Source organism: Strix aluco, chromosome 1 (genome assembly GCF_031877795.1).
Source record: "Strix aluco isolate bStrAlu1 chromosome 1, bStrAlu1.hap1, whole genome shotgun sequence".
Lineage (NCBI taxonomy): Eukaryota > Metazoa > Chordata > Aves > Strigiformes > Strigidae > Strix > Strix aluco.
The window spans coordinates 9,306,323-9,319,883 of record NC_133931.1 but is presented as its reverse complement, the minus strand read 5'-3'; the positions used below and the strand labels follow the sequence as shown (position 1 = coordinate 9,319,883).

Genomic DNA, 13,561 nt, shown 5'->3' with positions numbered 1-13,561 from the left:
CTTTGCTTGCAGCTCTGACAAAGTTATTCATCAGTGGTTCCTATCCCATTTAAAGAGAAACTGATGGATTTATCATTCTAATTGTGTTTTGGTATTTCTTGCAGGAAGTGTTGAAATGCTTCAGAGTGATAAAGGAGTATATGCAAAAAGAGTAGCTCTTGTTTTCCATATATATTATTCATGAAACCACTGTGAAAATGAAAATAGTTCTTAGAGTCTCTATTCTGGATGTAACGTTCAGCCATAATTATATTGTACCTCCTGATTCAAAACAAATTATTTATCTTAGAGTAGACATTTGTTAAGGTATTATAACCATCCTCTTCAGTGTGTCTCTTTCATGTAAATAAGCATATAATGTGACAGACAGTTTTATGCATGCACTTTTTATGGAAACAGTATATTCTTAACTGTATATCCTTGGTATAACTAGGTTCCTTAAATTCCTGAAACTAGAAGATGAGGAATTTGTGTTAAAGCCAAATGTTTTGTGATCACATCCTAATCTTTGAAGACAAATGTTTTTCTGCAATTCTGTTTTTTTCACCTAGTTAATAAGTCATTGTTTAAAAGCTTTATGTAAAGAAGTAATCCCTTTGAGGTGAATTTTGAGAAAACTGTAAGATGCCATTTATTATATCTGTGGAATGTCATTATTTCAGGTCCCTTAATTTTTGGTTACAGGCATTTAGACCATCATAGACTATGGGACCCCAATGAATTTGCTGTTTCCTGCTTCAAAATCATCATGTATTCCATCCAGGTAGGCTTTGCTCCAGGGTTTTTTTTTCCTCACATACATGTTTCGAGCACATAAGACAGGTTTAAATTCTTACCTCTAGTGATAACTCCTTAGTCTTATTCTTTAAATTTATCCATAACTCCTTAGTCTTATTCTTTAAATTTCAAATCATAACCTAATCATGATTTATGATCAGAAGTTACCTGATCTATTTTCAGTTACTGTACACTTGTAGAAGAAAAAGAGATAATTAAGGAATTCTCAGTGGAAGATAATGCGGGGGGCCTTCAGCAAACTCCATAACAGGGAGCAGGATAGCCATACTTATTTGACATTGTGCTTCAGAAATAAATCTCCCTTAAGTTGGTCATTTATCTGTGCCAATCCAGCTGTACTGCTTTTACAACCCAAAAAACCAACTTCACATGGAACTGCGTTGTACTAATTGATTTCTACTAATGAGCAACCTCTACAGTCTGTTGTAAACCTGATCAAAGTCCGATTCTTGGATTGCATAAAGAACAGACACCTGGAAGATAAAGTCGTAAAATTCCACATTTGTGGAAGAAAGCCGAGTTTTCTCAGTGTTTGTATTAATGGTGCTTTTTTGTAAGACTGGCTGAAGTCCTTGAACTGCAGTTAGCTGAAGGAAGTACCACTTCACCCTTCCTCTGTTCTTGCAGATACTCTGGGTATTTTAATACTGTAAGCTTTTGTATACTGGGCTAGATGGACCTGTGTGGCTTCATCTGTCGTGGTAGGTTTTTTAAATCCATATTTAATCATGAATTGATTGAAATTTAGATAAATTTATGAGTAAGAATATTACAGAATAGGAAGATGGTCGTGACTATAGCTGAATGGTGTATGAGTTTATTCTTATTAAAGTCATAGATTAAGCTTTTCTTTCTGTTTGTTTGTTTGTTTTTTAATAGGCACAATATTCCCATCATGTAATACAAGAAATCCTTGGGCACCTTGATGTTCGCAAAAGGGACTCGCCACGAGTTCGTGCTGGTATTATTCAGGTTCTTTTGGAAGCAGTTGCAATAGCAGCTAAAGGATCAATAGGTAAGTTAAAGGCATCGGGTCAAAGGATAGATTTGAGGGGTGGTGCTCACTTTTGCTTTGTTTTCAGACTGAATGAAAGTATGTATTTTGAGAAGGTTTTGTATTTATTAATTTTTTCCCCTTTGTGCCCATAAAATGTTTGAAATCTTACTTGGTTTACAGTTTAAACATTCTTACTTTGTCATTTGACTGTTTCATAATCCTTCGCATTGAAAAAATTGAGTAGATGTATTTTTACACCCTTGTGAAAGGCAGGAATTCCTGTTTGGTAAGAAGTCACAGGCTCAGAGAGAACTGTGTGTGACTCAACAGAATGCCAAGAGCGCTGTCGCTTTGTGATTCAGCTGCTGTCAGATGAGTGTTAATACAGGAGTCAAGAGTAGAATGATCTTTGAGAAATTTTACCTTAGTAACTGTGAAGCAGCTGAAAGAAGGTGCATATGTCATTTAAGGTAGCATAGTTCCTTGAAATAAGAGTAGTTACAAAAATGTGTATGCACATGTGCTCTGCTGTTGTTTTTCTTTTGTCTCCTGCTGAAGCATTATTGCTTTGCTTCATCAGCTTGAGCCTGTCCTTTCTCCTCCTACAAGACCCACTTGCATGCACAGACTTGTGAGGTCTTTTACCTTATTGTGAAAAGAGCTCATTATTTGATCCAATGTATAGAACTGGATTTTAGTTGCACGTTTTGCAGTAACTGAAATTCAGGTGCAAGTACCTGCGGTTTAATCCATTGTTTCAGCAACCACTCATATTTTCTATGTAAAACTTGCATTGTGGGTTGACTCTGGCCAACAGCCGTGTGCTCATTCCCCTTTCCCAGAGGACAGGGAGCAGGTAGATAGAAGGTGTGTCTCCTCCCAGTTTCTTGCACACCCCAGCCTACTCTCTATAGAGACAGAGTGGGAAAAAGAAAAAGCCTTGACACTTGCTAGCTCTGTTCAGCAACAGCCAAAGCGCTGGTGTGTTGTTAACACTATTATAGTCACAGGTCCAAAGCACAGCCCCACCCAGACTGCTAGGAAGAAAGCTAACGCCATCCCAGCCAGACCCTGTACAACTTGATAGTAATGGATTACGCATATATACCCGATTGCATTTCCTGATTCCAGATTAACTTCTAAAATAGCAAGATGTAGGCACACTTCAAAAGTTTATCCCTAGGCCATATCCTTCAAACAGTGGGTTTCACTTGTTCTTTTCAGCTTGATCTGATTTCCCCTGAAAAGGGATTCAAAAGGTCAGTTTTAATTTTCTTAAGGCATTGCTCCCTTGACAGGTGCAGTCATTGTTATGTGTTGTTTCCAGGCCCAACAGTTCTGGAGGTTTTTAATACCTTGTTGAAGCACTTGCGCATCAGTGTTGACTTTGAGCTGGGTGATAGGCGCAGTTCAGCAGGAAGTGCCACTTTCAGCACAAACTCCAAGGAGAGTGATGAGAGGATTGTCCAGAATGCTATTATTCAAACAATTGGTGAGTAATGACAGTAATGTAGGCTCACTTAAAATTCCTCCCCTTCTCCCACTTCCTCAATGAGATGGTATTAAAACAGCTTGAATTAAAAAGGAGTAATGGCAAGTGTGGTATCTCTGATTGTACTTGCCTCTAAATCTCAGGCTCACTTTATGTATTTGACTTCTGAAAAACTGTTCTTTTAATCATTAACTGAGCAGATAACCAAGAAACTCTGAAAATTAGAAATGCTGGTGGACTTACAATAAATTCGTTGGTTATATTATTACATGGCCCTTGAAATATAGATGTCATTCTGTACCTTTGGTACATAACTAATATTCATTCTTTTATGAAAATCATATTGCAAGCAATCATATGCAGTAATACATTTTAGTAACTATTACTTGAGAATTTGTAGAATTCAATGTTAAACATATTGGCAACAATGACACCTAATGGCCAGTTGTGCTACCATGACTTAAGTGAAGTACTTTTAAGCACAATGCTGAAAATAAGAGCAACAATTCCTGTAAAAGATTTCATTATAAAAGCCTCTCCTCTTTTATCAGATTTTCTCTTTATGGTAGTGATATTATATACTGCAGTGCATTCATGATGTGTATTCCTTTACTTAAAGAGTAAGGGGGAACGTAACGTAAATGTTCACTAATCTGTACCTTTGCTTATCTTTACTTTGAAGCTTTCTAGAGCAGTAGCAAATATGTAGTAGACTATTTCTCACCATTACAGTAAAACTCCAAGTTAATGTTATCCCCCCACCCCCCAAAAATCCCAACAACCCCACAATCCAGTTTTTTGAAGTAAAGCTTCTTTCTATCCAAGTTACATTTATACTATTGCACAGCAATAGAATAGGGTAGAATATAGGGTAGAATAATAGTTGGAAGGAACCCATCAGGATCACCAAGTCCAACTCCCTGCTCCTCGCAGGACTACCTAAAACTAAACCATATGACTAAGAGTATCATCCTGTCACTCCTTGAACTCTGACAGGCTTGGTGCCATGACCAGTTCACTGGGGAGCCTGTTCCAGTGACCAACCATCCTCTTGATGAAGAACCTTTTCCTAATGTCCAGTCTGAACTTCCCCTGACACAGCTTCATCCCATTTTCTCATGTCCTGTCGCTGGTCACCAGGGAGAGGAGATGGGCACCTCCCCCTCCACTGCTCACCTTGAGGAAGTTGTAGACTCTGATGGGGTCACCCCTCATCCTTCTCTTCTCCAGGCTGAACAAACCAAGTGACCTCAGCTGCTCCTCCAAAATCTTGCCCTCGAGGCTTTTCACCATCTTGGTCACCCTGCTCTGGACACACTCTAATAGTTTGATGTGCTTCTTATACTGAGGCACCCAAAACTGCACACAGTACTCGAGGTGGGGCCGCACCAGTGCAGTGTGGAGTGGGACAATCACCTCCCTCGGCCGGCCGGCTGTGCTGTGCTTGATGCACCCCAGGGCACAGTTGGCCCTTTTGACTGCCAGGACACACTGTTGACTCATATTCAACTTGCCATCAACACAAACCCCCCAATCTCTTTCTGCAGCGCTGCTCTCCAGCCTCTCGTCCCCCAGTTTGTACGTATAACCAGAGTTACCCTGTCCCAGGTGCAGAATCTGGCACTTGCTTCTGTTAAATTTCATATGGTTGGTGATTGCCCAGTTCTTTAGTCTTTCCAGATCTCTCTGTAAGGCCTCTCTACCCTCGAGGGAGTCCACAGCTGCTCCTAGTTTTACATATCATCAGTAAACTTAAGGTACATTTGATTCCTGCATCTAGATCATCTATAAAAACATTGATGAGCGGTGGCTCTAAAGTTGAGCCCTGGGGAACCCCACTGGTGACTGGGCCCCAGCCAGATGTAACCCCATTTACTATAACTCTTTGAATCCGACCTGTCGGCCAGTTGCTCACCCAATGTATTACGGACTTGCCTAGCTGTGTGTTGGACAGGTGTTTGTCCGGAAGGACACTGTGAGAGACAATATCAAAAGCTTTGCTAAAATCCAAACCCACCAGGTCCACTGGCTTTGCTTGGTCAGCTAGATGGGTGACCTTGTCCTAACAGGAAAGTAAGTTGGTTAAGCAGGACTTTACCCTCATGAACCCATGCTGGGTATGACCAGTGACTGCGTTGTCTCAAGTGGTTTTCAGTAACTCCCAGGATAACCTTATTAATAGTTTCACCAGGCACTGAAGTGAGACTGCAGGGCTGTAATTACCAGGGGCTTCCTTCTTACACTTCTTGAAAGCTGGGACATTTGCCAGTTTCCAGTCGACTGGGACCTCTCCAAGCTCTCAAGGCCATTGAAAAATAACGGAGAGAGGTCCTGCGATGACATTGGCCAGCTCTTTCGGTACCCTGGGATGAATCCCATCGGCCCCAGAGACTTAAGCACATCCAGCTGGAGCAGTAAGTCTCGAACAAGTTCAGAGTCAGCTGGAGTTCATCATCCCCCCGAGCTGTGGTCTTCCAACACACAGCTCCAGGGGTTTCTAGGGCCCTTCATTGGTCTTAAATGCCGAGTTGGAGAAGGTGTTAAACATCTCTGTTTTATCTACATCCCTATTTGTGAGGTGACTGACCTTGTCAGGTAATGGACCAATGTTATCTTTGATCCTCCTTTTGCTGTTAACATTTAAAAAGTCCGTTCACAGTGCTGGCCAACTTGAACTCTGAGTTTTTGCCACACAAATTTTCTCCCTACAGTGGGGAACAGCATCTCCGTTGTCCTTCTGTGTCACTTGTCCTTGCTTCCAATGTCCATACCCTTTCCTTTTCTGCCTAAGTTCTAGAAGAAGATCCCTGCTTAACCAAGCCGGCCTTCTCCCCCACTTGCTTGACTTCCAACACTTTGGAATTGCCTGCTTCTGTGCTCTCAAAAGATGGCTCTTAAAAAGTGATGCATCCATGGACCCCAATACCTTCAAAAACGTGCTCCTTCAGCAGCCCAAAGTCTGCTCTCCCCATATCCCGGATCAAAGTTTTGCTGGCAGTTTTTCTCCCTATCGCTGACAGTTTGAAACTCAGCTACTTTGTGGTCACTGTGACCAAGAAAGCTACCGATCACCACTTCACCCATGAGTCTCTCTCTCTGTTTACAAGCAACAAATCTAGGAGTGCACCTTTCTTTGTCAGCTCCCTTAGTACCTGCACCAAGAAGTTATCTTCAACATGCCTCAGAAATTTCCTGGACCTGTTTGTGTCCTCTGTATGATATTCCCAGTTCATGTCTGGCAAATTAAAATCACCCATAAGACAAGGGCAGTTGATCTAGAGGTATCCCTTAATTCCTTGTAGAAGGTGTCATTGTCCTGGCTGGGTGGTTGATAGTAGACTCCCACAACAACATCTGCTTCATTTGCTTTCCCTTTCATCCTTACCCAGAGGCTCTCAACCACATCACCAACAGTAAGCGCCATAGAATCCAACCCCTCCCTTGCATACAGCAGCACCCCCCCGCCTCACCTGCCCTGCCTGTCCCTCCTGAAGAGCCTATAACCATCCATCATGGCACACCAGTCCCAGGACTCATCCCACCAGGTTTCACTTATGCCAGTGTTGTTGTAGCTCAGGGACCGGACCAAAGGTTCTAGGTCCTCTTGTTTATTCCTTGTGCTGTGCGCATTAGTATAGAGACATTGCTAAGGAGCTCCAGTGTACTCAGCACATTGTGGAGCTGGCACACTGTCCCTCAAACATTGGCTTACCTCTAGCAAGCCTAGTTTTATCCCTTTCCCCCTTCATATCTAGTTTAAAGCTCTTTTGATGAGCCCTGTGAACTCCTGCACAAAGATCCTTTGCCCCCCTTTGAGACCGGTGCACCCCATCTGTCACCAGCAGGCCTGGTGCCCTGTAGACTGACTCATGATCAAGAAGCACAAAGATCTGCCAGTGACACCAGGCTGGAAGGATAGAGGAGAACACTACTTGTGCTCCTCATCCCTTAAACAGTTGTCCCAAGCCCCTGAAGTCTCTCTTAACTGCAATTTCATCACTGCCTACATGAAAAAGTAATAATGGGTACATTTCTGAGAGCCATACCAGCTTAGGAACTTTTCTTGCCACATCTTTAACCTGGCCCCAGGGAGGCAGCAGACTTCCCTAAGAAGTGGGTCTGGTCGACATGTTGGGCTTTCTGTTCCCCACAGAAGAGAGTCTCCTATGACAATGATCCATCTTTTCTTCTTCATGGAAGTGGTTTTGATGCAGGGCATAGGCTGACCTAACCTTGGCAACATCTCCAACCTAGATGAACCATCATCCTCCTCATTGTTCGGTTCCACTTGCAGACCTGTACCTATTACACACGGGCACCTGGGAAGACGGGGTGATCACGGAGGAGACGTGCCTGCTGTGCTGGGCAGGAATTGTTACCATTGTCCCCTATCCCTTAAGTCACCACATTCTGCCAGGTGGGGAGAGGACGGGAAATCCTCCATATCGTGTGTCCCGTTGGCCTGACAGGCCTGTCGCAGGGAAGGCAGGTGCAGTTCCCGCAGTCTGTCTCCCTCTCGCTCTCCCTGATACTCCTCAACCTGCTGCCCCCCTCCCGGAGCTCTGTCCCTAAGCGGAGGAGCTCCTCTCCCTGGGCGCAGCTCCCACAGCTGTGCTCACTGCTGCCGGCCGGCGCTGGCAGAAGAGCAGGGCCCACCCTGCAGCCTGGCACCCGGGTGGCAGCGTGTTCCACCGGAGCTCTGGCTGCGAAGCTGCCTCAGGCGCGGCGGGTGCGGAGTTTAGAGAGGCCACGGCGGGTGCCATTGCTCCCCTCTGTGCAGACTGCTGCACCACGCCCTGTTTGCCCACCCTGGTCATGGTGCTCCCTGGGGGCAGATCTTATAGGTGTGGGGGCTTGTCTGCTGTTGCTCCTGGCCCTGCCCAGGTCTCCTCAGTCGCTGTGGTGTGAGCTGCTGGCTCCTGGCAGGTCTCTTCGCTCCCCTCAGGTTCCCCCTGTTCAGGGAACTCCCCTGTGCACCGCACTAGAGTACTCCGCTGCAGATTGTGCCAGCACCAGAGCAGCTCGCCTCAGCAGTCTCAAAGTAAAGTAATAGTCATATAATACTTGATTATCTCTGAGATTTCTCCTCGCACACCTGTAATATGATGATTTAAGAACAGACAAAGGTAACACCACTGTGTTCCATGAGAAACACTTCCAATTCCTTACTAGTTATAAATGAACAGATGTCACGTATTCAACTTTAAAATGATATATTTAAAGGAGGATAAAATTAGACAATTTTCGGTTTTAAAGAAGAAAGTGAATGTCATGAAAAGTCTATAAAGCCATTCAGCAGAAATGAACATGTGAGTATTACACCCTAAAACAAATCATAGTTTTATTCTTCATCTATTTTGACCTTGCAAATATATTCCTTGTATTTATAAGGCTTTTCTTGTGTGTATCTCTTTCCTTGTGTGATTTCATTCCATTTTTATTTAGGATTTTTTGGAAGCAATCTCCCGGATTACCAGAGATCAGAGATTATGATGTTCATTATGGGAAAAGTACCTGTTTTGGGGACAACTTCACAGTCACTGGATACCAGTCACCTTGGGTTTGTATATCCTACAGGTTTTAATTTCTAATAAAAAATTTAGATTTTAGAATCCTGATCATTTATGAATTGAATAACATTAAGAAAAGTGAAATGCAAATTCTCACTCATTAGGACCTTATTAAATACTATGCAGAATCAAGAGAAGCAGTGTCAGCACAATGAAATCAATCTCCAAACACATTACTGAGAGAAAATACCTGATTGGAATGCAATTTATTTTGCACTAAAACATTTCTTCTCTCTAAATCTGTACAAATGTGTCTGAAATTATCTACTTAATGGTGGTTAATTCCATAACTTCTTATATGTGTGTTTTGTGAATGAGGGAAATTCAACCATGACTACATTTTTTCGAATAGCTGCATAATTTACAAATGTTTTTTTGCTGTGGTCATTCTGTATAAACTGACTTCAGATTAAGAAATAAACTGCAGAAATTACAGTGAATTTCTTTCAGTTTAGATTTTCCTGATTTATTTAGAAATAGGAAACAGCTATAGGTGGGCAGACTCCTGGAATAAACTCATAATTAAAAAGCCACCATATGCTGAAATAATACTTTTTCCTGTAACATGAATAATTATGTTTCAAAACTGCTTTTCCTCAGTAAGGGGAAAGTCACTGAAAAGGTTGCAACTCTTTCCAGGTGTGCATAATACTTTGTACTACATATGCCTGGTCCCCTGCTAGGTTACATCGGAAGTCATTGTCTTTCTGCTCGCTTCTTGGGAGCTTTTCATATAGTATTGTGTCCCTGCAGTATGGGTCGCTATTCCATGGAAGATAGAAATGTCTGTGCCAGGCAATTATCAGTCATTAAGAAGGTATTTGAAATAGAAATCCATTTAGAATTCTGTACTCGGATTACCAGTTGGCATGGGGGTATTTGTTTGGTTTTTTTAACTATAGAATTTTCCTTTATGGGATTCTGTGTAAACATGGGACTGAGTAGTATGTTAGTATGATGCACATATGTAACTGAATAAAGTAGGCTTTCTGACTGCTGATACAGTCTTTCATTACTTACCTGAAAATTTGTTCTCTGCTACACAAGACATTTGAATGATAGTGCCAGCTGGATATAGCCAGGATTATAGCCCATGAAGGTGGAAGTTTCCACTGTTACATGGGGGCCAACTTTTGTGAAGAGGCTTGCTCTTTCCTTACACTATTTGGTGGACAAAAGGGTTTGTACCTTTTTTACTTTAAAGAAGGAATCTCTTTGAATGAAGCAGTTTATTCCAAGTGCACTTTTATTGTAAGATCTTGCAAGAACAGTGCGTATGTGACTGTATGCCAATAGGTATTTAACTTCTTTTAGTACCAGCAGATGGAAAATGAGAACAGATGAAGAACAGATTAAGTGGTAGTCTCTGTACCTTCCTGTGAATTGAAAACTAGGGTTCTTTCAGTTTTTCTTGCCAATTTTGCAGATAACTTCAGTCTCAAAGTTTTGGGGTCTGACTTAAACATGAAGAGCCCTGTCTTCTTAAAGACTCAATTATGTTTTAATTTAGAAGAAATTCTGAGCACTGGTGCTTGTGAAAATTGTCAAGCATGTAGCAGTTGAACATTTCAGAAACAAAGAGATTTCTGAATGAAACCGGAAGATTTAGACCTGCTTCACAGATATCATTTACTGTTTTGTCAGTAGTATGTGCTTCGTTTTTTAAGCCTTCCTATAAATGTTCCTTTCAAAAACAGTTAATTATTGCACCTCATTTGGAGATATTTTCCCCTTATTTGTGGTCATCCAGCATCCCTTCCAAGACTGCTGTATTCACTTGTCAAAAATGCAGTTGTTAGAATGATGTCTGGAGTGAAATAATATTTTGAAGATATGCAAAGAAACTAATTTGCAACTTGTTTCTTATTGTAGAGATTTGGGAACTAGGAGGATTCAGATCATGTTATTGAGATCTTTACTTATGGTAAGCCTTCTGTGTTCAGTATATTATAAGCGCACAATGTTTCACTTTATGTGTTTATATGTATAAGTACAGTATTGGAACTCTGTATTATGAATTTAAACATACTTTCATATTACATAGGGCTATTCTACTGGGTAAAATTGTGACAGAATTTTCCCAACTTACATTGCAAGCAGCTCAAGAAATAGTCCTCCATCTCTTAGAGCACTTCAGTGAATATCAGTTATAATAGGATCTGCAGATCCAAAAGAACATCGTAGAGTAGGCTGAGTTGACTAGTTCTGCCAGCAATGCTGGCAACATCAAAATGAAATCACTTTTGTCTCTGGCACCAGAAAAGCTGTAATTAGTAGAATGGCTAATATTTTTTAAACTGTAGAAATAGATGCCTATCTCCAAGCCCTTAGAGCCTCAGGCACCATTGTTCTTTCCTTCCTAGTATTTCCCGAGTTTCTTGTAAGGTATGATTAATTGTTTTATCACAAATACATTTTTCAACTATGAAATCAACGAGTATTTCTGGAAATACATCCTGATGGTAAGAATCAGAAATGGGTAGTAAAGGAGGCTCTTCCCTGTAGAGTCCTGGCCTATTTTGTTGCAGAAACTGAAAGCTGGTTAGTGACAAAAGTAGGGGAAATAGCATAAAGAATGATTTCATGACTAAAGCAGAAAAATGCCTTCCTGGAAAATGAGTTTCTGTCCCTGCTTTGACATGAAATTTGTGTGCGGTGTTAGGCAAATCAGTTAAACCATTTTTTGCTTGTCAGAATATGAAATCCTAGATTCTGGCTTGCTGAAGACCTGAACATTCACAGTTGCAGTTTAAGGACAGAAAAAAACGTTAAAAAGGACCTCAGGATTATTTTGCACGTTGTCTTCATTAAAGATAGACTCAGCTGTACCTAAACTGTTCCTGACAATATTTATCTCACCAGTCCCAAAAATTTCCATTGCAGTCGCTAAGAACTGTTCTAATTATTTGAGGTGCTGCATAGCCTGTAAGTGTGCTTTAAGGTGTTCAGTTGTGCATGTGGAAGGTATTTAACATTCTTGACACTGAATTTTGGTTTGGATCCTCTTTTAGAATATGGAAGTGGAATTCCATCATGGCACAAAGATGTGAAAGTGAATGTGTTATGCTTAATGAATTACTCAGACACTGATAAATATTGTTTGCTACTGTCTTTTTTGCAATCAAGTAGTATCCATAAATGTTTAAGATGTGCATATAGCCCCTGATTTCTCTTTTTTTTTTCTTTGTGTGAGCCTACTCAGTACCATATATGAGCAGCTCAGAGCCTGAAATGGAAAAATCTCTATTGAAATTATTACCATCTTCATTTTATGCCCTGCAACTTGTCATAGGCCATTCTTAAAAAAAATTTCTTAAATGATACCTTTATTTTTTCTTTTGGGTGTGTTGGTAGAGGAAGGATCCTGAGAAATACCACTTTAAAACAGGTGAAGGGAGTTCATTTGAACATGAATATTAAAGTATTTTCAAATTTGTAATGAGATTATGAATTTTCAAAACTAGTATTTCAGTTTGAATCCACCTTTCAGATGCCAAAGCAAGCCCACTAAAAAGTGAGTGACACTCGCAAGTAATTCTTACAATGCGATAATGACACATATTAATTTTACTTCCAACAATGAACAGGTGACTTCAGGATACAAAGCAACAACAATAACTAATGCGCTTCCTCCCCCATTTCTGGACCCATTACTGTCTCCTTCACTCATGGAAGACTCTGAGCTAAGGCAGCTGGTCTTGGAAATACTGCATAATCTCATTGATCGGCATGACAACAGAGCAAAGCTCAGAGGGATACGGTAGTTCTTTTTGTTTGCTTTGGCCTACTTGAAATTCTAGTTTAATATCTGAATGATAAGTACTGTTGATTTTTAAATATTTTTCTTAATATGAAATGTTAATGTACTGATTTGATAAATGCACAGTGCTCAGTGTACTTTACTGATGGCAAGAGTTTTACAGGTAAGCCTCAGTGCATGATACCTTAAATGACCATTCCAAATATCTGCTGGTTTAACTGCGGAAGGCAGTATATGGTATTTTATGTAGAAAGAAAAAAAATATGTGGTTGTCATAATAATTCTGTTTATGGTTTTTCCTCTTCAACTGAAATTTGAATGTCATTGTTAAACATGGATATATTTAAAATGGAAATTGCTTCAAGATTTGTTTGAATAGTTCGTATATTTCACATCCTCTTCCCTTTCAACTTCTTCTTGCTAAAATGACATTTTTGTTTTCTTTGTAGAATAATACCAGATGTTTCTGATCTAAAGATAAAACGAGACAAAATTTCAAGGCAAGACGTGAGTTTCATGAAAAAGGTAATAGAATGAAAAAGTTACCTTTTCTATTGGAAAAACAATAAAGTAACTGAAACAGTTGCTTTGCTTTTCTTCTACAACTTTTGGAACAACTTGCAAAGATGAATTGTCAAGTGATTTTTGAATAAAGTTACAGTGATTTCAGTGTTGAGGTGTTCTAGATACTCGAGAGTTGGTTCCATGGAATAAATAAATTTTCATTTATGTCTTCAGTGAAAACTTTTCTATGCATGAAATTAGAACAGTGTATATCTAAACCATGATTCTGAAAAGACCTCCCTATAGTTAGATCCCTGTGCATCATTTCATTTATGCTCAGTAGTAGTTTTTCATTTGTATGGCTTTTATTTTGTTGTATTTTGAAGTAATTTTTTATTTAAAAATCTTTTTTAAAAGCCTTGGTACAGGGCTTGTGTCTT

General features: G+C 40.4%; 1 protein-coding gene across 7 annotated transcripts in view; it reads left to right on the top strand.

The window, feature by feature from the left end:
* EFR3A (EFR3 homolog A) overlaps positions 1–13,561 on the top strand; it is a 102,685-nt gene that overhangs the window by 68,138 nt on the left and 20,986 nt on the right. For all 7 annotated transcript variants that reach the window (XM_074840069.1, XM_074840043.1, XM_074840250.1 and 4 more), the window contains 7 exons: positions 685–763; positions 1,678–1,813; positions 3,123–3,287; positions 8,733–8,847; positions 10,730–10,781; positions 12,445–12,617; positions 13,067–13,142. In XM_074840069.1, the coding sequence (XP_074696170.1) occupies positions 685–763; positions 1,678–1,813; positions 3,123–3,287; positions 8,733–8,847; positions 10,730–10,781; positions 12,445–12,617; positions 13,067–13,142 (796 nt within the window). The remainder of the gene's footprint in view (positions 1–684; positions 764–1,677; positions 1,814–3,122; positions 3,288–8,732; positions 8,848–10,729; positions 10,782–12,444; positions 12,618–13,066; positions 13,143–13,561) is intronic.